Genomic DNA, 27,437 nt, shown 5'->3' on the forward strand with positions numbered 1-27,437 from the left:
TCCTGTTTCTTTGATAGAATATGTATTAGATAAATTTAACTTTTTTAACGTGCAGGGTTATTGCTTTGCCTGCTCGCCCAGCATATAACGGGAGTCACGTCTGTTTTCCTGCTGTAGGCTGTAACTTGCTCAGTGAACTGCCCATGCAGCCCAGCTCTTACCAATTTGTTACTTTTTAATATGTTACAGCCAGAATAAGAAATAACCAAAATTATTAGCATTTTATGTAAATCAAGATTTAGTAACCTTGAAAAAAGACTTGAGGTCTTCTCTAGGCAAATGTAAGAGACGCCCTGCCTTTAGAATAGTGATTTCAAAGACCCCATAAGCCTCTTTGCCTTGTGTCCTGGATGCTGGGCGTGTTCCAGGTGGTTGAGTCTCAGGCATCTGAGGCCTAGAAAATAAGGAGTATTGATTTTACTTTATAACGGAATAACTTTAGAAATGTAGCTATCAATTTGATACATACTTTGTAATTTGTAGAGTCTTTGAGTTTGCACCAAATTCCACCATTTACAGATGAAGACCCTGAAATTCAGTAATAGACTCCTTTGCCCAAGATGGCCCTGGTATTCATGGAGTCCTGGCTGTGGTCATTCTCCTCTCCCAGTATGGGGCCTATTGCCTTTGGGGCTCTTCTGTATATGACTATAGATTATGTGCATGGAATTATTAAACTATACACTCTGTACCTAAATATTTCAAATTATTTAAGTAGTAAAGATTAAGTAGAAAGAAGAATGAGTGTATCAGAAATTTGATGAAGATTCTGGGACAGAGAATGTAGGTTTTGAGGTATTGAATACCAAACTTGATCCCCCTAAGGCTTCCTCTCCCGACTCTGGTAGAGCCAGGTGGCTGGCAGAGCAAGGAGGGGCTGTCAAACCTATCAGCTATTGTATTTGCAAGTAGGTATTATATTTGCAAATTAAGGCTTCTAACAACTGGTGGTTTAGATCTGGTTTTCACCTCGAGAATTACCAGCAAAGGGATAAAAATTTTAACTCAGACAGACTACGTTAGCAGGACTTGGAATTCAGGCCAAAATAACGATAATACTTGACTTATCAAGCACTTCCCGTGTGCTGCAGATCAGAGGGCCCTGTGCAAGCTGACTCATTTAATCCTCACAACAGCCCAGGAGATGGGCGCCTCTTCACAAGTGATGGAACCGGGGCGCGGAGAAGTTAGGTCTCGCCTGTTAAGATCACACATCTGGTTAGTGGTAGTTCTGGGATTTGATCAGCATTCCAGCTCTAGAGCACCATTATTTCTCCAAAGAGGCAGCCCCATCTAGCTGTAAGTGCAAAGGAAATCCTGATTTTCACCCGGCTTTTTCCTCTCCTCGAGAGAGTCTGGTATCTTGGGGACAACTCAGATTCACATGATCCCTGGGAAGGTCTGGCCTCAAGTTGTTTGTGTGTAGACATTTCATAAAATGGATCATCACATTAAGAATGGTTGGATTTAAAGTTTACAGTTCTCTTACAAGACAGGCATTTCTTTCCCCTACATTATTAACATATGCCTCTCCGAAGCCACCAGGTTCCTTGAAATTTCTTACCAAGATTCTAGACAAGCCATGTATTATTTTTCGCCACCACAGTCTCTGTAGACGAAAGTCGGTCTTTATCTGCAGGGTTGTCTGTCATATTTGAGCAGGTGTGCAAAGGAAAGGGCTTATGGGAAGGATTGGTTACCATGTGCTGACACTGGACCCGGCAGGATGGTCGGGAGATGAAGAGGGAGGGGGTGGGGATGTAGACGGTAGTAACTTCAGCTGTAACGGGGACTGTGGTGGTCTTAGGCTCTGTTCCCCAGGTTCACCAGGCGGTTGGTATTTCTGCCAGCTGGAGGAGAACTTCAGGTTAGGGTCTTTCTCCAGGGCTGCTCCACACTCACAGTACAGCTATCGCACCTTAGTATTCCTGCGTTCCCACCCTCTGGCCTTCACTCCTTCAAACTTCCTCAGTTACAGCTTGAAATCTGTATTTCCATGTCGAAGGAAACAGGCTACCTTCACTTGAATTTTACCCTCCAGGGTTGCAGATCCAACCTTTTTATTTTTGTGGAGGTTTGCTCTCTGAAGGATAAAGCCTCCTGTGCTTTATATCAGTTGGAGAAAATTATTTTTAACTTCTCTGTTGCTGACAACACAGTCTAATTCCTTAACAGGTGTGTAGTTATGTCCCTTCGCTTTGTCTGAGTAGAATGAGAAAAATCTCATTTCCCAGTTAACCATACTTGTATTTTGACACTTAACAGTAGGGATTTGTCAAAATTAGTGATTGTCTAAACCTAGAAGTATAAATGAAGGAGAGAGGGGTGGCTGAAATCATTTTTAAAAATGTTAAGAAGGTGTTCAGAGGATCTGAAAAACATTGTGGGATTGTCCATTATCTTGCAATAAAAGGAGATTCGCTTCTATTTGAGGACTCTTGCTTTTCAACATTGACATAGTTAGACATAAATGCAGGGCTGTTTTTTTTTTTTTTTTAAACAAGAAGAGAGTATATTTAAAGTTTTGACAGTTGATAAAGCCATGGGATTCTAGATGACAAATTGCAGTCCGATCCTTGCCCGATCGGGTTTACTGTATGGAGTTGTCCCAGGGACTTCATTCCAAAGTGCACTTTTTAAAATGAGATTTTGTCTGACCGTCCAACGTTGTGTATTTTCAAGTCATGGTTTAATTCCTGTGTTTGGTCTCACTGCTATAGAAAATGCAGACGTGCGTTTTAGTTTGCAGGTGTCTGAGCTTCGCAGAGGCATCCTCTTTACTGGTAGACTTTATTCCAGCCTTTGTGTTTGTAAGCTGGGCACAGAGGTGATTCTGGAGCACAGATCTGCAGGTGGTCACCGTGCAGCCTGTGTGGGCTTCCTTCTCTTCTAGGTCTGTTTCCAGTGGAGATAAGGGTATGAAGGGAATGGGAAAGAAGAGATAAAGAGGTAGTTTTCTTCTTCTTTTTTTTTATTGCTTTGTTCATTTTAAATTACTTTCCCTACGGTATTTAGAAAAGTAACGGCTTAGTAAAGTCCTCTGCTTTTCAGGTACCATTTAGCATGTGCCGAGGACTGACCGAGGTCCAGGTGCTGAAGCAGGCCTCTCGTATGTGAGTAACACAGACCTCGTCTTATTTCCGAGGACTCAGCCACAACAGAAGACTGATAACAAAAGCCCCTTAGTACCTGTGGATAGTTCTCCACCTTTCTCTCTGACGTCACCGGCAAAGTTCAGTCTTATTGATTTCCATCCAAAAGCAGGAGTTCGTTGAAATGGCAGCTTGCCATGATGAAGGAGTGGACTTCCTGTCACTTCTCATCCTCAGTACTGAAGTTACAGACCTGCTGTTCCTGGACCATCATATAAAAAGTAGCTACTGGTGGATGTTCAGATTTGTTCCTTTTCATTGTCAGGAAACTCTGTACTTCTGAGACATAGGAGAGTAGCTGTTAAATCGAAAGCAGTTTCTGAAAGAAATATTTTATTGTTTTTGTAAAAATGATGCTGCTCGTTATAAAATTTAAAGTCAGTACAAAAAAAGTACACAGAAGAAGTTAAAAGTTACCATTTGGAAGTAGACGTTATTAATATTTATTAACTTAATTCAGAGAACTCTATGCATACAGATAGAAGGTTTGGTAGATAGTTTACAAATATAAGAGTATTCTATAATGATATTTTAAGTATAAGTGATTAAATTTACCAAAATTGGCATTTAATAAATATTAATTAAATTGAATATTTATTAAATTTAACAAAAGAAAAAAACAAGTGAAATCGAAGGAATTGATGCAATTCAGATGAATATTTTCTCATAACAAGACATATTACTTGCTAACCAATAAAGAACATTGTTTGGAGTCATTAAAAAAACACACATGAGGGGCCGGCCCGGTGGCGCAAGTGGTTGAGTGTGTGCGCTCCTCTGCGGCGGCCCGTGGTTCGCCGGTTTGGATCCCGGGCACGCACTGATGCACCACTTGGCAAGCCATGCTGTGGCAGCGTCCCATATAAAGTGGAGGAAGATGGACACGGATGTTAGCCCAGGGCCAGTCTTTCTCAGCAAAAAAGAGGAGGACTGGCAGATGTTAGCTCAGGGCGGATCTTCCTCACAAAAAAAGAACCAAAACAGACATGTTTCAACTAGGTTGTATGCTTGAAGGAAGAAGGAACTGACACACATGCTTCTTCACGTTCCTCCTTCCTCACTGGTTAGTTATAGTACTCTTTCTGCATTGTCAAGATTTGTAACATTTGCGTTTGTTCAGTAACCACAGTTCCCACAGTTCCCACAGTTCTTCACTCAGCGATGGAGTGCCTACTGTGAGTCCTTTCCCTGTGGTTTCTCCATTCTTCCTGGAGTATTTGTATTTTGCTTGACTGGAATTAATTGAAAAATTTGTTGTTCAAGATAGTTTTTTTTTTTTTTTGGTGAGGAAGATTGGCCCTGAGCTAATTTCTGTGCCCACCTTCCTCTATTTTGTATGTGGGATGCCACTGTGGCATGGCTTGATGAGCAGTGTGTCCATTCTCCCCTAGGATCCGAACCTGCAAACCCCAGGCTGCCCGCCAAAGCGGAGTGTGTGAACTTAACCACTACGCCACTGGGCTGGCGCCTAAGATAGGTTTTTGAGTGTTGTATTTCCTGAGTTCTTGAATGCTTAAAAACGTCTGTGTCTACTCGTACGCTTGAAGAATACCTTGGCTGGATATGACGCTTTTGAGTCAGGACTTGATGGGGAGGGCTCACTGTCTGTGCACACTGAGAGCTGCTGAGAAGAGTCTGAGGCAGCCTCCCTTTCCTCCTCAGAGAGCTTGCTTTTTCTGCCTCACACGAGCCTGTGATTTCTCCTTATCAGTGACTTCCCTGGGATTAATCACACTTTTCGGGGTCCGTGGTGCTGTATTAAGTTTTCCAGGAACGTGGTTTGCCTTTTTGAGCTGCAAATTCAAGTCTTTCTTTGATTTTAGGAATTTTGTGTTCTGCTATGTTTTTGCCTATTTTTTCTCTGCTGTCTGTTTTATTCTCTTCTTAGGAGTGTCAGCAATGTGTATATGCTGACTTCTGTATCCACCATCTCTGTACTGTTCTGTCATTGATTCCTGACTGTTTTCGTTGTTTCTTCTTTTTCTGTTTCTAGTTTGATTTGTATCCTTGTAACACTTATTTTTTGTTTTACTTTTTTTTCCTGAGCTTTGCTGGCTCCCTTGTCATCTTATTCTATTCTTTTATAATGTTTCTTTGAGCTCCTTTTAAAAAAGAGGTCATGTCTATGGTTTCTCTGAGGTTGTGGAGGATACTTGTCTGACCGTCTCCTGGTTCTTTGTGGCGGTACCTGTCCTCTCCCAGCCTTTGGTCGCTCCTGCTCTTGTTTCTTCCTCAGGATCTACGCCCTTGTCCCAGTTCTTTGGTTCTTTTCTTTTTAGTTGTGAGGACTCCGTGCACAGGGCTAGCTGTTTGCTGAAGCACAGTGCGGGGCAAAGAGGCAGTGCTGGCGGAGGGAGGGACGAGCCAGGGCCCACGGCTTGTTCGGGGTTTGTTGCTTTGATGACTCTTCCGTTGGTCTGTTCTTCTCTCTTGGAGAGGCACATCGCTCACGGGGACACGAGGGGCCAGTGGGCTCATGGAGGCCTCCTGGGGCTCTGGGGGGAGCAGGGTCTACACTTGCACCCTCCTCCTCCATCTCCTCACTGCACCACTGACAGGTCCTCTGACCTGTTCAAATTCTGGGGACATTGTGTTGGCTCAGGTTTCCCAGTATCTAGTGTCATAGTTTTTAGTAGCTTGAAATTAGGACCATTTCTCTTTAGAGGAAAATGTAGTAGTTTTTTGCCCCTCCATTTTTGTTCTACTGTTATTTATGAGGAGTTTATAATCTGTGTAAGGAATATGGACAAGGGAAAAATCAGTGAGGGAGGGAAACATTTCCGGTCGTTGGGAGTATTTGACCACTATGCATTTCTCTTAGGTATGTTACAGTGGCCGTAGCCCTGGGTCTGTAGGTGGGCGACTTGGAAACAATGAGGTCTGGTAACCAGGAGTGGTCACCGAGTTGTCCAGCACTCAGTGAGGTGACTGGGGTTTGGGGTGTTTAGCTCTTTGTTTCAGTGACATCTGTGGTGAAATTTAGGCAACTCTAGGAAATGCTGCAGTGCCCAGAATCCAGAGGAAAGAGCTGAAGAGAACTGATATCCACGTGCTTGTTATCTGAGGTTATGGGATAAAAAGTTAGAACTATCTTTCAATTTTTTAAATAAGCTGTTGATATCCTCTTAAAGGATAAGCAAACTAAAATTCTTTTCTGGTTAAGAATTATAGGAATGATTGGGCATGAGGCACAGAAAAAAGGAAACAAGCCTCATAATGCTATTACTTCACTCATCCTTTCTGATTTTGGATTGCCATTTAGTGTGGGTATTTAAATTATTAGTCATCGCAAAAATATCCTCTCGTTTTAGATATTATTAGACATCCAAAAAGGCTGTTAAGTGCCATTACATGACCTTAGGATTTTAAAAATTGTGTATAAAAATAGAGCAATTTATAATACTGATCTGACCCTCTGAGCATGCATGTGAAAACACTCTTAGAATAACCCTTTTCTGAATTGTTGGATGTTCTAAATATCTAACACTGTAATACATTGTCTTTGATTAAAAAATAGGAACTCTGGAAAAGACTTTATCTTGTTGAGCAGGAAAGGTCTAGGGGTGGCTCATGTTGTGTAACACGAGCACGCTTAGTGTAGTTGTGGCCCAGGGCTTGCTCGTCCTTAGACCCCTGTTGGCGTTATCATCCGTGAATTTCACCTCCCTGTACACAAATAAATCTTTTAAACAATGGGAAAATGTGGGAGTGAGAAACGGAAGACATTGGTTGGCATTATGAATTCATAAATGTGTTTGTAAATGATTATCAAAAAACTGAGATCGATGTTTTCCAGATATTCGGTGTTTGGAAACAAGGATTTTTTTTTTCAAGTCGAATTTAAGTTTGTAGGTATTAACCAGTGAAGGGTATGGATGGTGTCACTTGCCATTTTATTCTGAAGGCTGTTATTTGGTGGTGGAGCTCTCCATGGTTCCCTTCATCTGGCACCACACACGTTCTTCATGCTTCTCCTGTAGTTTCACGAGAGTCAGTTGTCTGGAGGATTTTGGTTGTCTCACCCTGTTAATCTCCTGTTCTTTTAACCCTCTGGTTTGAGAGTTAGATATTTGACCATAAAGTCATGCATAATCACATCCTGTCAGGTCTGTTACATTTTGTTACATTTCTGGACTTTCTTTCCACACTTTAGTGTCCTCCAAGAACTTCTTTCTTGTCTAAGTTTTACTCTTTTAATAGAAATGCACTCGACATGAATGCTGCAGTCTGAAAATGGCCTGACCCGCTGCTATTTTTAGAGAAGAAGCTGGTTGACTTTTGTTCTCTATGCTCTTCACCACCCACATGGTCTGGAGAGTCTTTCCCTCTAGTGTTGGTATGACAGCTTTCTAATTCCAGATGCCTTTTCCGTGGTCCATTTATGGCTCAATTTATCTCATACTCAAAATTTTTAATGTCAGAATTGGACTGGGCTCTTCTGTTTCTATTACTTATAGGTATTTTGGATTTCTATTCCTCTAATTTATGAAATTTATGAAATATACACACAGAAGAGTGGAAATATAGTTTTACAGTTTGAATAAGAATAATAAAATGGACATTCATATACACCCATCATCTGGGTTGAGAAATGGAACATTAGGAGGGTCTTAGAAGCTCTCCGTGTGCCCCTCCACACACATTTCCTCCACCCCCATCCCCTACCCACGTGACTGCTCATCCTAAAGCTTGTGTAGGACATTTGGAGTCCCCTCTCCTCCCAAAAAAAGCAAAATAGTAATAACAAATAATAACAATAGAATTTTCAGAAGAAAGTAAAGAAAATGTGGATGCGTGTTTATTCCTTACATTCTATAAAAGAAAAATTTGTTTGAGATTGTAAGGAGGATTAACACTTTTGAAAGGGTTCGTCTATTCATGCTGTCTTACTGAAATTAGACTTAGAGTAAAAGGAGAGATTCAAACATATATAATAAAAACATTCAGTGGACTGTCACCCAGCATACCCTTGTCTGATATAAGGAAAAGGAGAAATTTTCTCTCTTGGTCTATCGTTTTGAGAGCACACAACTTCTCTCTACCTCACTCCCGGTCCTTGAGGATCTATACTAGCAGCGTTTCCATGTCTTACTGTTTGTTGTAGACAGCCCATTGAGAAATCCCACACACACCCTCCTTTCATAAAGCTCTGGGTAGGCGTTGAAATAGTCAAGAGGACTGCTCTTTGAGCAGCCTTACTGTCACGTCTGCTCTCATCCTTCATTCTTCTTTCTGCCACACATTCCCACTTTTCATGGGCCAATGCGTGGGATTGGCTTTTGACTTCACGGATGCTTGTCTACAGAAGATAGAGACAGAAAGTAGACTGAGTCTCAGTTTTCTTGCTACTTCTGCCATGTATTGTCTCAGGCCCCACCTTGCTCACCTGGCTGGGCTCTGCTTGTAGGACCCTCAGCTCCTGTGGATTCCTCGGACTGGAGTGTGATGTGCCATCTGTCTGGTCTTTTGTCTCTTCTGAGCTTCCTGGCTTGTGAACTCATCAACAGAACTTTATTAGAACGCCTCCTCATGGAGGCGACAATACCAAGAACTGTGGATACAACACAGTGCCTGCTATTTCTGCGGGATGGCAGTTTGGAGAATCTCATTGCTTATCTGGTGTTCACTTGCTGGGGTGATCTCTAGACTCTGTACGCATTTCAACTCCTGAATATTCTCTTGGCTCAGAGTTTTGACTCTACCAGACGACTAGCTTCTGAATTTTTCTCTGAATTTGTTCCACTCCATTTTCCACCCCTGTTGTGAGTTACCAACTTTGGTTTGACTTTCTTAGGTATGAATCAGTTGACCTAGGATCAGTCTCCTTCTCCATCATCTCCAACCCCCACTACTCATGGTCCTGGAACTTACTATTGATTCTTAGTGAATTTGCCACTGTGGATCACATAGTTAATTGTTAGAATTTCCACCAAGGTTCTAAAAATGTCTGGTTTTAAAATTAAACTAAAAATAGTTTCTCTGAAAGGACCTAAATAGAATAGTTTCTCCTCTTTTCTGTGTCAGTCTCTCTGGGATTTGGCTGCTTCTAGAATCTTATAAAGGCTTTTAATTTTGATCCAAACATGGAGAGGCCCTTTAATTATGAATGTGGGTAAGATTGTCTACATGAACTTAAATTTTAAGACGATTTAATAAAAGTCGTGTGGCTGGAAGAAAAGTCTGTTTGTAGAAATTGTCTTAAAACTCTGATTTATAGATCTGTTGTTCTGCTTTTTTTGTACCACTACTGATTTGATTTTATTCTTGGCACATTATATACATTAAAATAGAAGGAAGGTGTCTGCCTATAAATTATTTAAAATGAATTTTAAGACATATATTTAGAGAATCAAGTGCAAATAGTTAATGATCTGAATAGCTTTTAAAAGATAAAAATTCAGTTTTAATATTATGCAAAATGTCGAGACTATAGTTAAACTGGAATAGATTAAATTATGCACTCACCTGTAATTACTGTTTTATACATGTCTTTCAAAGTGACATCAGATTTGCTTATCATAAGTTACTTAAGCAGGATAAGTTCTTATTTTCCTCTGTTATCCTTGGTTTTCAGTATCTTTATGGTAAAGCATATTAGTATGACAAAGTTTTTGACATTTTTAGTTACAATCAAGTAATGGTTTTATAATTGAGTTGTCTGATTTTCAGCCCACCACTTAAAGAGGTTGGTGGTAACACAAATGTCGCTTTAGCCGATCTTGCTCATTAGCTCTCTGATCAGTTTCTATGTAAAAGTGTTTTGTTCATTATTAATCCAATCTATAGATTCTAGAGTTTATCACTTTACATATTGGAAATTGAGGTGTTCTTTTTTGGTTGAGGTACATAGAAATATGGAGAATTAGAAAAAAATCATGAAGGAGCTCTTTACAGTGTATAGGAACACGAATGGACCTGTTCTCTCAGCACCATTCTGGAAAAGGTCGGCCTGAAGTCACCCCAGTCGATAGACAGTTGATTATTTGACAGAGCAAGTACCAACCAGATGAGGTGTGTGTGTTTACAGTCCCAGGACCCAACACAGCACAGGGATGGCTGCAGGGTAGGAGATGATGGCAGTCACACATCCACTGTGTTAGACCTGGAAGTCTCCTTAGAGATCCTCTAGTCCACCAGTCTGGGGTTTTGTAAGGGAGAAAACTTCTTCCACAATGTCAGGCGCTTCTGCAAGATCTCAGAGACAGTCAGTGTCAGGGCCAGGCTGGGAACTGGCGCTCCTGACCCCTCTTCACCTGTTCGCTCCTTAGTTCAGCCAGCAGAGCGCTCTGGGTGCCTGTTGAGTTCAGGTGTTCTTCCGTGACCGAGGGTGGAGCGGGAGCAGGGTTAAGAAGGCCTGGTTAGCGCTGGACGAGCTGCTCTGGGTCTGCGAGTCCACGCCGCTGGAAGAAACCCCTTTCCAAAGAAGCTACAAAGGAGTGGTAGTTTTCCAATAAATTCTGTAATTTTTAGAGGTCTGTTATCTTGTAATTATTTTGAAATGGTACATAATTTGGCAGAATGGAAAATTCTCTTTGGTCAGAGAAATTAGTTGGTCTTTAAGCAAATTTTTACTCTTCTTTTTTAACAATCAAAGGCCCAGTGAATAATTTTTTTGATGCCATGAAATGTTCTCAGATGGTGCGATAAGTTTGAAACCATTTTTCTAGGTGGTAATTTAAAAAATAAATGCTATTATGTATGACAGTGATTTTGTAGTTGCTTGGAGAAACCGTTAAAAAGTTCTCCTTTTCCTTCCTCCTCCTCCTTCTCCTTCTTGCTCTCTCGTGTTCTTCTCTGCAGTATTGGTCTGATATTACTGCAGAAGTGTGCTTCTAATTACTACATTGTGATAATTTCTTAATCATATCTAATATTGAGGAAGGATCGTGGTTATCATCTCTATATGTCCTTGTGTTATGTGTATGAAGGATACCGCAATTGCGCAGAATGGTGTTTTCTGTGTAGTACAGAGAAATCTAGGTGACAGTTTCAAGTGCCTTTTCCCTATTAGGGCTGTGCAGACCTGTCCTCAGTCTGTCTCACAGAACGTGCTCTGGGGGGGCCTGGGGTCTCGGTTCAGCCAGCAGATACCATGCAGGCTCTGGTTATGGCTGCATAGGAGAGAGAAAGTGTTGGACTCCTCCTCCTAGGCAGGGCGAAAAGAGAGGAAGAGACATACAAAAGACCTTTGTGGGTATTCTACAAAAATCTTAATCTTTACCAAAACAGTATAAAATCACAAAGTTCACACTAGCATTTGCATTCCAAATTTTAGGACAAATATCTATAATTTACAGTAAAAATATGTAAAGAAACAGAAACATTTAAGTAAAAATTAAATAATCTTTAATCTTTGTTAATTATTTCTTTAGCTAACCCTCATCTGCTTTATTTATTTTTTTTCTCTCTAGTCTTCAGCCATTAATTGAATGAGTGAAGGAAAGTTGAAGCTACAGGTTTTCATATGTGGAAAGGCCTTTTCTTAGTGGCTGTGCTGGTCTCTTGCCGGGGTCTCCTGCTGCTAACGTTAATTACTTTGCAGATGGCTCTAATTGACCCAGTAAAAGAACCTGCTCTGTGTCCAGCCCTTCCCAGGCCCTAATGTCTTTGCAGTTTCTGAGGACACAGAATGCGGTGCTTAGTCTCAGCTCTTATGAAGAGGAGAGCCGCCTCGGCCTTCCACGTTCTGAGTTCCTGGTCCTAGAGTACCCTTGGTTCTCAAAGTTCCATCTTCTTGCTTAAACCTGTATACTCTCTGGTCCCAAGCCTGCCTGTTCAACACCATCCCCCCTTAGGACTGATGCCCTGGCCAGCTGGACTTCTGGCTGCTCCCTGCGTCTGCTTCCCGGCCTCACACCCTGGTCCTGTCTGTGTGACCTGCTCCTTCCTGCCTCTGTTTCCCTCCATATTTTGTCATGAACCTCCCGGGCCCTGCCTTCTTACTGAAAAGTTCCTGATCATCTTGGTTGAGATTAATTTCCCCTCTGGGGGCAGCTTGATGCTTTGTTATTTATGATGTTTGGATACATGCTGTCTTGTCTTATTTTAGCTGTGAGATTATAATCCCCTCGAGGGTAGGAACTGCATTTGTTTCTCTTTCTGTCCTCACCCACCCGCTCCAGCATGAGCAGTCTCCAAGTGTTCAGGGAATGTTGGTGGCATTGAGTTGAGGGGACAGAGGCAGCCGGGCCCAGCCACTGCTCCTCACGTGGTTGGTGGTGGTATTGTAAGTATCTGTGGCTCCTTTCCTTTCTTGGGCCTGAAATTGCTCATTCATTAATTCCTTTCCTAAAGGAACTATGTTTCTCTTCCTTTAAGAAATATAGCTTGTATTGTGGCTGCTTCTTTTAAAAAGTAAGATATATTCATTGTAAAACTTTAGGAATAAAGGATAAGCAAAAGAAAGAAAGAAAAAGCGTTGCAAGTTCTACAGGAAGCAACAGCCCACTGGTATGTTTGGGTGTGTATCTTTGCGGGGTTTTTTCTGTGTGTGAGTATACACATAGAAACATACTTAAGAAAAGTTACTGAACATCATATCCTCTCATTTGCTTTTTTCATCAAATGATGTTGTGAGCATCTCTCCAACTGCCTGTGAAAGCTCATATAAATCTCCATCTGCAGACGATAGCCCTGTGTGTGTGTATATGTGTGCATGTGTGTGTGTGCGTATATGTGTGTGTCTATTTGCTCTTGTCTAGTTATCTCCTCAGGAAACTGATATAAGAAAATTTTTATATTTTCAAGTACACAAGGGAGCCGTTCTGGTTTGAACCTGATTTGGCCTGAGTTTTATTTTAACCAGAACAGCCTGACTTATGGCCTGTCAAATGTACATTGTGCATCTGCTTTACTCATTGCCCTAAAGTAAAGAGTATACTCTTCGAAGATTAAAAATTCATGCCTCCCCTCCCTTGACACCAGCACTCTTTAAAGATAAGACCGGATGCCTCCTTTCCCACCATCCCAAGGCCGCATTGACTCGCTGTGTACGTGCTGATCTGTAACAGAATATCTCCCAGAACCCTTGAAGGAATGAGCCCGTGTGTGTCTTTTTGTTTGGAAATGGTATATAACTGTGCTGAAAACCACTCTTCTTCAGAGTGCTTTGCACTCCCAGGCTATAGTCCTCAGTTTGGCTCCAATAAAACTGTCTGCTATAGAATGATTATTGACTTTTTGTGTCGACATAACCTTTGAAAGTAGCACTTATACATTTATAAAAAGTTATGGATTTAAAGGGTGAACATGCCTTTAGGACTTTTGATGACTGTTGCCAAGTTGCACCTAGAAAGGCAGAGGAATTCAGGTGCCAGCGGTAATGTGTGGAGTGCCGGGTTTCCCACTCTCCCGCCCGCTCTGGCTGCTGTCTCTCATTTTTATCTTCTAAACTGAGGAGGAAAAATGGTCTCTTATGGTTATCTTAATTTACAGGTCTTTTGTTACCAGCACAATTGTACATTTGTATGTGATTGATCACCATAGTGTCTCCTATTTCCTCTCTCTGTGAATTGCACCACGCACTCTCTTTTGTGAGTCTCCTGCCCCTGTCCTTTGCCTGCTTTCTGTTGGGTTGTTTATCTGTTTTTACTTGGTTTCTGTTTTGGCTTCTTATGTTAAGGATAGCAACCTTTTGTTTTTCATATATTTTGCAAATGTTTTTTCTCAGTTATCTTTGAAATTTTGTTTATGATTTTTTTTTGTTTGTTTGTGAGGAAGATTAGCCCTGAGCTAACATCTGTTGCCAATCTTCCTCTTTTTTGCTGAGGAAGACTGGCCCTGGGCTAACATTCGTGCCCATCTTCCTCCACTTTATATGGGACGCCGCCACAGCATGGCCTGACAAGCGGTGCATCAGTCCACTCCTGGGATCTGAACCCAGGAACCCTGGGCTGCCGAAGAGGAGTGTGCAAATTTAACCGCTATGCCACCGGGCCGGCCCCTTTATGATGTTTTTTAACTCATGGAAGTTTAAAAATTTTTTATAGTCTTGCCTATTGTTCTTTACAACTCCTGGGTTTATTATCATGCTTAACAAGTCCTCTCCCTCCTAACATTCAGCTGTATTTTTACAGTAGATTTATGGCTTTATTTTAAAACATACATACCCTTAATGCATATATCACTAGTTTAGTATAAGATATGATGGAAGGAGTTAACTTTCCCAAAATGTTTAGTCACTTGTCCCAAACATATTTGTTCTCTTCTTTACCCATTTAAAATGCTACTGTTTTCGCGTATAAAGTTTTTGATGTGAACTTGGATCTCTTTCTGGACTTTCTGTTCTTCCCTTTGGGCCTCCCATCTCCTCAGGCTGGTGCTCTGTGTCTTGGTCACTGTAGTAGTCATATAAGTATTGTTATACTTGTATACTCCTGTTGTTACTCCTGTCTTTTAAAAAAAAGTTTAGATAGTCATAAACATTTATTCTTTAAGATGAACTTTAGAATAATTTTTTTGAGTTAAAAAAACTTGCTGAGATTTTGCTTGGAATTACATTAACGTTATGGAGCATATGTACATCTATACAGATGTAGTTATATGTGTATATATCCACATACATAACACATATGTAAAATTTGTTGCCATTTTTGTCGTTGTTGGTAAAAAGTTTTCCTCCAGATTATTTCTAGGTTGTTTTTGCTGGTGCACATAGAAATGTATTTTATTTTTGCATATTTATCTTGTAACTGGCTACCTTACTTAACTCTTATTATTTCTGACAGTTTTGCCATTGGTTTTTTTTTATTCTTTTGACTGGTTCCTGCACACCTGGAAAGAATGGAGCACTGTGTAAACAAATGTGCAGTTTTTCTTTATAGACTGAAAAATGAAAGAAGTAGGGAGCTCTTGTCCTAGGATGTGGGGAGAGCTGGACTTGGAGGGACCTGTTTCTTCTGGACGAGGTTACCGGAAGGCAGGGTTGATAAAGGACCCATATCCATTCTCTGCAATTTCACTGTGTGGATGCCTGGTTTAATAGTTGTATAAATACATGTGGGGCGTGTCAGAAAGAATCTGGATGAGCAATATTCCACACACTATAATATTCGTTGTTAGCTTTAAATTTGTGCATCAAAGTGTTTTAGTCATGTGTAACTGTGTTTAAAAGGTATGCTATCTTTATTTGGATTCAGTTTTCCCTGTGTTTAAATTTTCCTGTTACCTGACATATGGGGGTAAAACCACGTGTGGAGTGACCAGGATTCTATCACAGAGGAATCTCAAAGTAACTGGTACACTTGCAGACCGGCAGCCGCACGAGAATGTGTTAGCTGCTTCATAGGGTCTGGCTTCAAAGTTGGGGAGGAGAAATTAACGTCTTTCATTTTTACTTAATTAAAGACGTCTGTATTGATGCCACCTCCTCAGAAGGGAGCTCTCAATTGGCTCCTCTTCTTGGTGATCCAGCTGGCTTGGGAGGGGTCATCAGCTTTTACATCCCCTCTAGTTCGTCCCTGATTTCTCTCCTAACTCCTCGTTTCTCAGCTTCCCTGTCTGTTAACTTGCAGCCCTGCCTATGTTTCCCATTCTGGTTACACTAGGGTGTTCTTATCTGTATTATGGCACATGGGCCATCACCTATGAGATGCAGGAGCGCCCCCACATTAAAATTTCTGCTGCAACCTCTTATGTGGTTTAAGAACTCATTAAATTCTCGTTGTGACCCTCAAAGAAGCTTCCGCCCCTGCATCCCTCTTGTGCCGGGAGTGTTCTCCACCTGTGGCTCTGTTCCCATGAGATATGCCCACATCCCCAGCCTTTGCTGGCATGCCATCTTTGTTTGGCTTAACACAAAGCCTCAATTCAACCTGTAATTACTTTTACCAGCTTAACATATCATTTCTACACTCTTAAATTCCAGCCTCTTCACGTCTACAATCTTTTAACACAGCTTAAAAGTCTTATTGTATTGTTTGTACCCAAAGGAGTATACATTTTCCAGCTGAAACAACTTTTGGTATAAAAATTACTTTAGGTGGGATGAATCTAACTTTTTCTTAAAACTTGAGAAAAGTGGTGATTGAACGTCGTTTTACTTTTTAAGTATGTTGTTTTTGGAAGGAAAGCAATATAAGGACAGAAGGATAATTGTAAGGTTACAAGCTTATGCTTGTACAAATGTACTGAGTTTATATTCTGTGTCTCTTCATTACAACTTATAGTAATTATTTAATGAATAAAAATTATTTATGTGTAAAAGGAAAAAAGTGAGCCTTCTTGTGTAAAGAGGGAGTGGGCGTGGTGCTCGTTGTACAATGCTGTTCTGCTTGAAGACCTGTGAGCTGAGAATCTCCACGGTGACTAGCATATGTGGTCATTAGATGAACCAGTGTGAGCCCTGGTGAGAAAAGGTGGCAGGAGACTTCTTGGGTGAATCTGTCAGGGGCCATTTGGGATGATCAACTCAATACCAAGAAGTTAAGCACTGTCAAGCAGAAGATAATCAGATGAGTGAATTTGTGTTATGAAAAGGGATGTTAGTGGCACTCCTTTTTTTTTGGACATAATTCAAGTTTTCACTCTTTATTCACATAAATGTTGACTTCTGTTCCAGTCCCAGTGTGAACACATATGGAAGTAACTTCATGCTTTAGCACTGATTATTGAATTAGGGTATTTGCGATACTGTTGACCTAAGAACAAAGACATCGTGTGGGAAGGGGCGTGGCCAGTCAAGACCTGACCGGTCCAGTGTAGTATTACGGTGAACGTGGACTCATGGCTTCCTAGTTCCACATCTCGGTCTGACTCCTCTCCCAGTATCTACTTCCTGATGTTATGCGCTGAGAGAGAGAACCGACGGCACCCACTCACGTTGTCCTAAAACAGTGGTCCTGTAAAAGATAATCACAGAGCCCAAAAGCAGCTGGAGGAGACATACTCACAGACTGCTTGCTTAGCGGCATCTCCGCTTTGGCGTATTTTTCATCTCACACACCATCCTGACCTTCCGTGTGGAACTTGATGTGTGTACCTTGAATTGGCCCTTTGGGAGGGTAACCGTATGTCCCAGTTTTCCCAGGACAGTCCTTCCTGGTGTATGTCTGTTGTCCTGGCATAATTATTAGTATACCTCTTTTCTCTCCCAGAAATGCCCTGATTTAGATGATAAATTTTATGGCCACCTAGTTGTTAAGCCTTGGTACTTGCTGCTATTTATCTAGACTTTTCCCTAGCTTGCTGGTGGAGGAATGCCCCATTCGCCTCTAGGTCCCTTCAGAAGGGCTTGTTCTGCTCCCAGCAACCCATTGAGTTTCCTGATAAGAGATAAGACTGAGGGCTTAACACATGAATTTCAGTAAATGTAGATTTCAGAACTGAAAGGGACTTCTGGAGGCTGGTAGTTCGACTATTTTCTACAAAGAAGTAAATGATTTTTAACTCATGTAGAGCAAATGGTTTCCTTGTGCTGTAGTATTTGTCTTTCTTAGCAATCTTCTTTATAGCCCAAGGCCCTGATATCTGTGTTGACTCGTTCTGAACAATTTAGTTTGCTTGATTACCCCACTCACAGCCGTTCATGATGGGGTTACCCAAAAGAAAGCATATGGTTCTTTCTTTAAGGGATTCAAGTTATTTTCCAAAAAACTAGAAGTTGTTTACCCTTCTTAGTAAGTTTTCTAGGCACCAAGATTTTCTTGGTAAGTAACTTTTCCAGTTACTGGGATCCTGGACTTCTCCGTCATGAGCCTCCCTGTAAAGGAAGATATAAACATTTGGGAGTTTGACCACTTGGCTATTCATGTGCCTGCTTTCCTTAGACACATAAATCTCAAACTCGAGGACTCCAGCAAATATGTATATTTACATAGGCAAAACCTTCCCAAGGCAAACTTCTCTCTGTGTGAGTTTCCAATGCTGAGATCTTGTAGCAGAGCTCTTTGTATATTTGCTGATGATGCTGAAATTTTTTAAATGTAAGTTTCTAAAACATTTCTTTGTGATAAATCCTAGAATTAGGACAGTTTAGACCATGTTTCAGTAAAAAGAATGAAATCTGAGACTTAACACTACAACATTTTATCTCTTACCCACATCATGGTCTAATACAAGTTGAGTGGCTCTCCTTGGTAGCTCTTCTCCAAATCATGATGTAGGAACCTGGGCTGCACGCATCTTGTAGCTGTACCGCCTGGGGCACGTGGCTTCCAGGGTTGCCATGGAAGAGGGAACTTGGAGCATCATGCATGGATTTTAGTGGTCACACTAGGGGGGTAGACCTCACTTCCCCCCATATCTCATGAGCCATAATTCAATCTCGTGGCCCCAGTCTAACTGCTGGGGAAGCTGTGAAGTGTAGTCTTACTACCAGGAAGGGGAAAATGAAATGGGATTTGGTGGATACACAGCATTGTTTCTGCCACACTTCCCTTCATTGATCTAAGTCTTGGCTCATTTGCCGCGTTTTAACAGTCTTACCATTTACCTGCTCTTGGGGTTCAGCATCTTCAAGGTGCTTGCCCTTGTCCTTCACATTTTGAGTGAAATCACGTTCAGTCTGACTGTAGAGTTCAGGTTCTTCTCACGCCTCCATGGTGCAGGTTCACCATGAAGAGCAGAGTGAGTGGGCTCCAGAGAATTTCCTTATTCCAGGTCTTCCACTCTCTTCCACCTCGCTTTGAACTTCCATCCTACATTTATCTCTACTTCCAAAGGTCACCCCTCTTTCACCGGATAACCTGCATGGAAAGCGTTGTAGTAGTGATGGTGTACAGCTCTTCTGTTACTTAAATGATTAGAAACGGATGTTCATTTCAGAACTTAGGATATTCAGAAACTTCTTTTTATCAATTCCTACAAGTTATTAGACAGCTCAGAACCAAACACCCAATTGGCTCATCAACAAAGTATAATAACAATTTATGCATGGGAGCACAATTGCTAAATGGATCGGTATTGGCATGCCAGGACATTCTATTTCCAGCAGGAAATTCTACAGAGAGCAGAGGTGGAGGAGAGGCCTCGGAGAGCATCTGCAGGCAGAGACTGTCAGACGGCTCATCCTCGGGCACACAGAGATAGAGACTGCCTGTTTCTCCTCTGCTGGGTGGGGCTGGAGGCCTGCTACCACCCTAGTCGGTTCTTCCTCTCCACTGTTACCTGTCCATCACTGAAAAGTCTCTTATTTCAAAATTACATCAAGACTTTTATAATTAATTATATTACATTTCTGTTGGTGTTAATTCACTTTCAGGGAGATGATAAATAATATTTTAGGATGAGATGACGAATGTCACACAGTTGTGCTGATTTTCGTAGCTTCCGTTTCAGAGAGTTGCATTCTTCACCCAGCTTCCCAGCACGTGACGAGGGCCTGGTGTGTGGTAGACGTGGGTAGATGTTTGCTCACTCAGCAGATGTTGATTAAGGCTGTGCTCCGCACCAGGCGTCATGCAGGGGCTGGGGATGCTGTGAGGAGGGAAGGAAACCGTTCCCAGGGAGAGATTGCTGTGGTCAGATGAGAGGAAAGGATGGAGCGAATGGGGTGTGTGCTGCTTATGGGAGGTGGGGGTGGAGTGGCATAGAGGGTGTTGCTTTATGTCCATCTCAGTGTCTCCTAGTGAAGTAGCTGTTCTTCTTGAAGATTCTCAAATGCAGGAGACGTTAGAAATAGGTATGTCCCTGGGGGAGAGCGGAGGGAGAAAGGCCCTTTAAAAGGGAGAAATGGGGTAATTAAAGTGACCTTTATCAGATCAGTCAATTAATGGTTAGAATGCCATTATCTGCCCTTGTAATTACAAGCAAAAGTGGTGGTCTAAAGTGACTTGGTTTTAGCTCTTGGACATATTCCAGTGATTGTGTGGTTGGGAATTTTGAAAATAATGCATTACCTGTAGAGAGGTAATTAGAATGCAGTTGGTGAAACCTCTGCCTCTTGGTGTCGCGGAAGCATCCCTCAGAGAAATGTTATGTCAACAGGCCTGTTTATGTCTACGCACGGTGCTGGTAGCTGACTTAACCAGCTAGGAATAAAAGAAGTTTCTGTGCCGGTCAGGCATTCCCAAGTATATAGAGTCAAGAATTGTCATTACTTTGACTATTAGATTTTTAAAAGGGAATGAATAGGTGTACCATAATTGAGTTTCAAATGCAGAATCATCAATAGATACACTTTTGATTAGTAATTTCAGTAGAAGAACCCGTCCAGGGTATAAGCATCTGCTTTACTTCTGTGTTGTAACGTCATCCTTCAGCTCTGCAGGAAACCATGCTGCACGCACACCTGGGTCCCCGCTCTGCAGACTGGCTCTGAGCCTCCTCCAGCCCTCCCCACTGGGCCAGCTCAGACCTACATCAGGTGCAGCTTTCAAAATGATGCAGAATTGTTGAGTCCTCCCATTCTTCTGTTAAAGAAGTGGTGTCAAGGTTTCCAAACAAGAAAACTTACTGTGAGGCAGAGTTCTAGAAAACTGAACGTCAGAGCAGGAAGGGACCTGAGGAATCTTCTGCTCCAACCCTCCAACCCAGGGGAGGAAATGGAGCCTGGATTTAGAGTGCACATCTGGCTCATAGCAGAACTTGCTGCTGCCCTTCAGTTACCATTAGGATTAAGTGAGTTAACACCTTCCTGGTCCTTAGAACAGTGCCTGGGACGTGAACAGTAACTGTGAGTTATCCCTTGTTCTCATGATTTCTAGTGGCAGAGCCCAGACAGGAGCCCAGGTGCCCTAACATCCGTGCTCTCTCAGAGGCACACATTTTGTATTTCCCACATCGTATAGGGAGAAGTGCGTTTGCAGAAGTTGGGTGAAAATAGAAATAGTGGCAGCCTCAGTGCCCATTACTGAGCGTGATTGGGCACTGCTCCCGTGTGCTCCTCAGTGTCCTGTGACAGTCATGCTCCGTCATCTCCCTTCTACCCACGCGAAGGCCCAGGTGGGTAACTTTGCCCGTGGTCACATTGCTAACGAGGGGCTGGGCTTGGCTTTAACCCTGCTCTGTCTGACGTCAAAATCTATATTCTTAACTGTTATTTTATTCCAGGAATTGGCAAACTACGACCCGTAGGCCAAATCCCGCCATCCCTGTTGTTGTACAGTCTTCAAACTAAGAATGTTTTATACATTTCCAAATGGTTGGAAAAAATTACAGAAGAGAAATATTTCATGACATGTGACAATTATGTGGAATTCAGATTTCAGTGTCCACAGGTGAAGTTTTCTTGGCGCGCAGCCATGCCCACATGTTCACCTGCTGCCTGAGGCTGGTTTGGTGACACGGCGGCAGAGTTGAGTAGTGGTGACAGAGACCATGCGGCCTGAAAAGCCTAAAATATCTGCTGTCTGGCCTTTACTCTCTACTCTTCCTCAGTGATTATGTTTTCAGATTCCAATTATTTAGAGCAAAATTGTGAGGTTTTTGTAGGGCCTCTCTCCTCCTGTGACCTGCCTTAGTTTGTTTCGTGTTAATTAACGTCTCAATCAAATGGTGAATAGTGTGTATACAAGGAGTTCACCTCAGATTACCGGTGTCCTTCTTTTTTCGCAGCCTGAGGAATGACTTGTCACTGGACGACGTGTGAGACTCCTGCGGTAACCTGTTCGTACTCACTGCGGGCTGCCGCTATTTGTGGTTTACGTGCCCGTCACATCCATTTACTGAGCTGATTATTTTTAAACCTGCAAGTGTCTTAGGTGCCGAAATCATTCTGTTTTCTTTCCTTTGTAGTGGTCTGCTGTCTTCTGACTATGTGGAGATTCACTACGAAAACGGGAAGCCACAGCTCTCTAAGGTACGAGGAACAGCATGGGAAATCCTGGCGTGTTAACAGAGAGCTGTTCGGTGCACTTGCTGGGTTTGATGTCTATCCCAATAAGATCATCTGTCCTCATATACAGGGTTCTATTTTTAAATTTAAAATAAATTTAGGAGAACTCTGTTAAAACTTACAAATATTTGAGATAAGATTAGAGAGTCTGTATATCCAGGCCAATAAAGAAACATTTATTGTTTTGGTTACACATACGGTGGCTGTGTAAGTGAGCAGTATAGAGAGCTGTTCAGTTCCATATGAGCACCTTAAAGTAGTGGATGATCAGGCTCCTGGGCACAGAATCTGAATGATAAGACTGGACAGGCTGTTAGAATGACTGTTTAGTCCCGGGGACTTTGGTGCCTGAGAAGGGCAGAGGACAGGTGGGGAGAAAGACTTCAGGAACGCTCTCCCTCTTAATCTTCACAACAATTCTATGAGGTGGATGTTATCATTCCTGTTGTGCAAAGAAAGGAACTGAAGCAGAGAAAGGGCAATTAAACCTGCTCAAGGCCACCAAGCTCTGTAGTACACAGGTAATCGGGGACCTGTTCCTTCAGTTGGAGATTGACTTCAGTTCTCTTCACGGAGGATCACTAGGAGCAAGTGGGTTTAGACTGGGACAAGGGAGAGATGCTCTGTATGTAAGGACACAGTCATCCGCACTGTCAGGGTGAGGGTCCCTGGAGGGGCTGCTTCCAGACACTGACTGTGGGGAGTTTGCAGAGTCCACTGAGCCTGGGCAGGGTCCCCAGACTCCGCGGGCACTGGAGAGGAAGCGGGGACACAGAACAACGTGGAGAAACATGACTGGGTTTAGGTTTTTCTAGATTGCTGGCAAGTGTCAGCACCAAAGTGGACCTTCCCTTTGTCCAAGTGGGCTTGCGGGGTCGTGCAGCAGGGCAGCTGGGTTTCTAGTTTGACAGCCTCTCCACAAATATTTATGAGGCCTTACTTGTAAAGACCGCCTGGGGGACCTGGCGTTTCTCAGGATTTATGACTGTCCAATGCTCAGTGGGCACTTTTGTAATTTGATGTGTGTTCCGAGCCTTTGAGTTTCATGCCCCAGGTTAAGAACTTCCATATGTTATTCTTGCTAGTCTGTTGGTTCTTGCCTTAGGCGGCATCGTGGGGGTTGTCGGGTCTCCCTAGAAGTTAATGCTGTGGAAGGAGAGCAGAAATGCTAACTCAGGCCGGACGGTGCTTCCTGGCACTCGCACAACCCAAGCTCCTGTCAGCCGTGCCGGAGCTGGGCCTACGGATGCTGCGTCATGAGTCTGGAGGAGAGGAGATTGCACAGGAACTTGATGGACTCAGCAGACGAGCCGCCTTTGCAGGCCGCAGTAACCTGACCCAAACTTCTCAAGAAGTTGTCAACTTTTTTTTAGAAGCAGAATAGCTAATCGGCCTCCAGGGGTTATTTGAGGTCCCCAAAGGAGACCTTATCATTAGTAAGACAGCCAAGTCTCGTATCAGGGTGCATCAGCTCTCGTTTGTTTTCGTGGGCATTGCTTTTCTCTTATTTATGACTCATTTTCTCCAAACAGTTCACATACTCAAACTTACTTTCTATATAATAGATTAATGGTAGCAGTCTGTTTTTTATGTGTCTGTATTTATATATGCACCCCCCAAAACCAAGATGATATGATACACACTGTCTTGTAGCTGGATTTTTTTTAACTTAGCAATATTATAAACATTTTAGCATGTATTAAATAGTTTTCTAAACTTTTATTTTAAAAAATGCACAATATTCTTTCCAATTCATTTGCTGTAATTTGTCTAAAAACCCCATTGTAATAGACATGTAGGTTGTTTCCAGTCTTTCACTATACGAATAACTCTGAGGAAAGTTCTTCCAGGTATATTTTGAACATGTCTTTAATAATTACTTAAGAATGCGATGTTCTGGGTCAAAGAATTGGTACTTTTTTAAAAGGCTTTGGTACCTACTGACAACTTTTCTTTCTGAAAGTGTATAAATTCACTCTCTCGCTGCCATTACTGACGCATTTTTAAAAGCGTTTGTTTTAAACACATTGCCGTCTGTGTTGTTTAAGAAACTCTTTGTATAGAGTACAGGAGAAGGGAGTGAGCCTGTAAGACTGGCTGGACTGGAAGACCTGCCTTGTGCAACTGTCTTCCAAAGATCTCAAAAGACACACACACACACACACACACACACACACACACACTAGTATTCACATTACTAGGGAGGAACAGGATCACTAGTAGCCTGTTTGTCTTTGAAGTTAAATACAAATGTGGACATTTAAAGTATTCTGGCAATTCATTTCACACAAAATGATGAACCCACACTTCGAAGTAGCTCACCTGGGTTTTCCCAGTTCACCCCAGCAAGCTCCCACCTGGTTCCCACTTCCAGCTAAGAAGAGGCTCCTCTTAGGCTTTTACTTCCATTGGACAAACGTGGGTTAAAAGGGCTTCTTTTTTTTGAAGCAAATATAGGAACTGGAGGGGTCAACCAATTAGTAGGTGAGATAGAACAGGTGCCAGGTGTCAGTAGGCAGAACTTCCGTCCTGCGCCCGACAGAGCAGTAGTTTTTGTTGGAGTTCTCAGCACAGTACTTTGCACACAATATACAGTAAAACAACATTGTTGGTTTGTTGATCAACTTTGTTGATGAGCCTAATAAAAGTAAATTAATTTTTAGTATTTCAATTCTTATAAAAGAGTTAGGCATCGATACGACAGTATAAAAGTACGTTTCAAACTTGACATATTTCTGTAAAATCCCTTTTAGGTGAACCATTAACTAGATGCTTACTAATACTCTGGTTTCTCCTCTCCTAATAAACAGAGCTGCCCCCGGCCAGCAGTGTGAGCCTGAACAGATGGAGCAGTGCTCCTGTCCCTGCATCCCCTGCCGATCCCTCTTTATCACTGCTGGGGAAAACAGTCCTCTCCTGGCTCTGTTTTCTCACTTCACCTTCTTCCTGTCCCCTTGCTCACTGCTGCCCAGGGAAGGAAGAGCGGCTTAACTGACAGGCAGGAGCTGGGCTTGTCTACGGAGGCCCTTCCTCCCTTTCTTTTGTGAGATCCACCTCCCTACAGAGAGGGCACATTCTCTACTGTTTGTGCTCTCAGTTGTACAATGGGAGTCCGTGTGTGTGTGTGTGTGTGTGTGTGTGTGCTGGGGTGTCGGTTGTCCCATGTTGTCTGTGCCTTGGTGGGTAAGTCTGGCTAACTCAGGGAGCAGCAGTAGCAGGCCTGTGAGGTTCTCAGCTCATCCTCTCCTCCAGTATAGCACTATCAAACATGAAGGTGATATTTTTATCTCTGTTCAGTCCTGTGTCGTTTTCTCATTTGGTGTTAAACAAGGATGAGTACCCCTTCAGACCCCCTAGGATGGCTCTCATCAAGAAGATGGGCAATAACAAGTGCTGGCAGGGTGTGGACAACGAGAACCCTCATACGCTGCTGGTAGGAAGGTAGAATGGAGGAGCTGTTTTGGAAAATAGTTTGGCAGTTCCTCAAAAAGTTAAGCATAGAGTTACCTTGTGACCCAGCAGTTCTGTACCTAGGTGTATATCCAAGTGAATTAAAAACATATGTCCAAGCAAAACCTTATATGCGGATGTTCATAGCAGCGTTATTCATACTGGCAAGAAAAGTGGGAACGGGCTGGCCTGGTGGCGTGGTGGTTAAGTTTGCGCCTCCACTTCAGAGGCCCAGGGTTGGCAGGTTCAGATTCTGGGCACAGACCTGCACCACTCATCAGCCGTGCTGTGGCGGTGACCCACATACCAAATGGAGGAAGATGGGCACAGATGTCAGCTCAGGGACAACCTTCCCCACCTAAAAAACAAAAACAAAAACAACGAAAGTGGAAAGAACCCAAATGTCCATCAGTTGATGAATAAATAGACAAAATGTGGTCTACCCACACAAGGGAATATTTTTCAGCCATTAAAAGGAATGAAGTCCTGATACATCTACAATAGTATAATTGTAAACATTATACTAAATGAAAGAAGCCAGTCACAAAGGACCACAAATTGCATGATTCTGTTTATTTGAAATGCCCAGAATAGGCAAATCTATAGAGAGCAAAAGTAGATTAGTGGTTGCCAAGGGCTAGGGGGTAGGGAGGAATGGGAATGACTGCTGATGGGGACAGGTTAGATGGTGGTGATGGTTGCATGACTCTGTGAATATACTGAAAACCCCTGAATTGTACTCTTTACAAGGGTGAATTTTATGGTTTGTCAATTATATCTCAGAAGAAAAAACCCCTCAGGTGGCGAATGGTGGTTTATTTACCCACCCTCTCAACAAACATGAATCCTCTGCTCTTTGAGTTTGGTGTTGTCACTTAGGCTCATGAATAAGCCATTTTTACTCATTTGTTAAACAGATAACCTCAATTTAGCTTACTAGGATCTAGTCACTGGCCTAGGTGGTGTACATCAGTGAACCAAACAGATGAACACCCTGCCTTTGTTCTTCTGTTTATCACTGAATCACATTGCCCTCCTGGGACGTTTCTGTGCTTCTCTTATCACATCATGCCCGTGGCTCAGCTCACGTCCACTCCTTCTGTGAAGGCTTCTAGGTGGGGATTATTGTCAGAGGGAAGGGGCCTCTGTGGGCACAGCTCCTGGCTGGGAGGTTAAAAAAATCTGCCATGAAATCAAGAGAGCAGACAACAGTGGCTCCTCACAAAGGTATTTTAAGTTTGACTAGTATAATTTATACGAACTATTAAAAATTTATATAGCATTGGTACAGCCAAACTGTTCTAATATTTTATTAAACAACTGCTGGGACATTTTCCCCCTTTGAGTTTAAGGAAGGTAAATAATTGAGCTGGTGCTGGGGTCTTGAGTTCCCCGATTCTCTGAAATATCTTTTTCATTTCCTTATTCTCCAGTGTTCAAATTCAGGTCTATGTATCCAATTATAGATATCTTCTTCTATTTCTCTTTTGCTACCAGTCCACTGACTTGTTAAATAGATTGATACACTCTGCTGGTTAAGTTTGAAGTATTTCAAGATGTGCATATAGAATAATCATGTGAATATAGAGTCATATTTTATTATTATATTCAGAACCTAGACTATCATAATATACACATTTGTGAGCTAAGGCCTATGTGGTTTCTTTTCAAGTGTTTATTCACACGTTCTAGAGTCGACTGAAAACATTAGTGCTTGGTCACCATGAATGCCCAGGTTATGAGTTTCTTAAGCAATAAAGATAATAAGAGCTGGCTGATTGAACTTTACTGAAGCAGATGAGATAATTAAACAAGCACAAAGGAGCAATTTTCAAATAAATTAAATGAAACAATAGGTTCTGTTTTCCAATAGGTTCTATTTAAGGTGAGTAGAAATTCAATGGATATAAAAAAAAAGTAAAAATAGAGTAGAATCAAACCATTCCTGTCATTCGATCAACAGTACCAGGGAACCAAATCTTTTTTTGTCTCCAAGTTGTTCTCACTAGACTCACAGAGTTGACATCCCTGACCACTTCTGATTAGGAAGTGTTTTGAAGGAT

At 42.2% G+C, this 27,437-nt stretch overlaps 1 protein-coding gene across 6 annotated transcripts in view; it reads left to right on the forward strand.

Annotated features, from left to right (window-relative positions):
- Positions 1-27,437, forward strand: part of ADAM23 (ADAM metallopeptidase domain 23) — a 150,479-nt gene that overhangs the window by 53,039 nt on the left and 70,003 nt on the right. For all 6 annotated transcript variants that reach the window (XM_058549688.1, XM_058549689.1, XM_058549687.1 and 3 more), the window contains exon 4: positions 21,825-21,888. In XM_058549688.1, coding sequence (XP_058405671.1) covers positions 21,825-21,888 — 64 coding nt within the window. The remainder of the gene's footprint in view (positions 1-21,824; positions 21,889-27,437) is intronic.

This window comes from Diceros bicornis, chromosome 10, assembly GCF_020826845.1.
Source record: "Diceros bicornis minor isolate mBicDic1 chromosome 10, mDicBic1.mat.cur, whole genome shotgun sequence".
Classification (NCBI taxonomy): domain Eukaryota; kingdom Metazoa; phylum Chordata; class Mammalia; order Perissodactyla; family Rhinocerotidae; genus Diceros; species Diceros bicornis.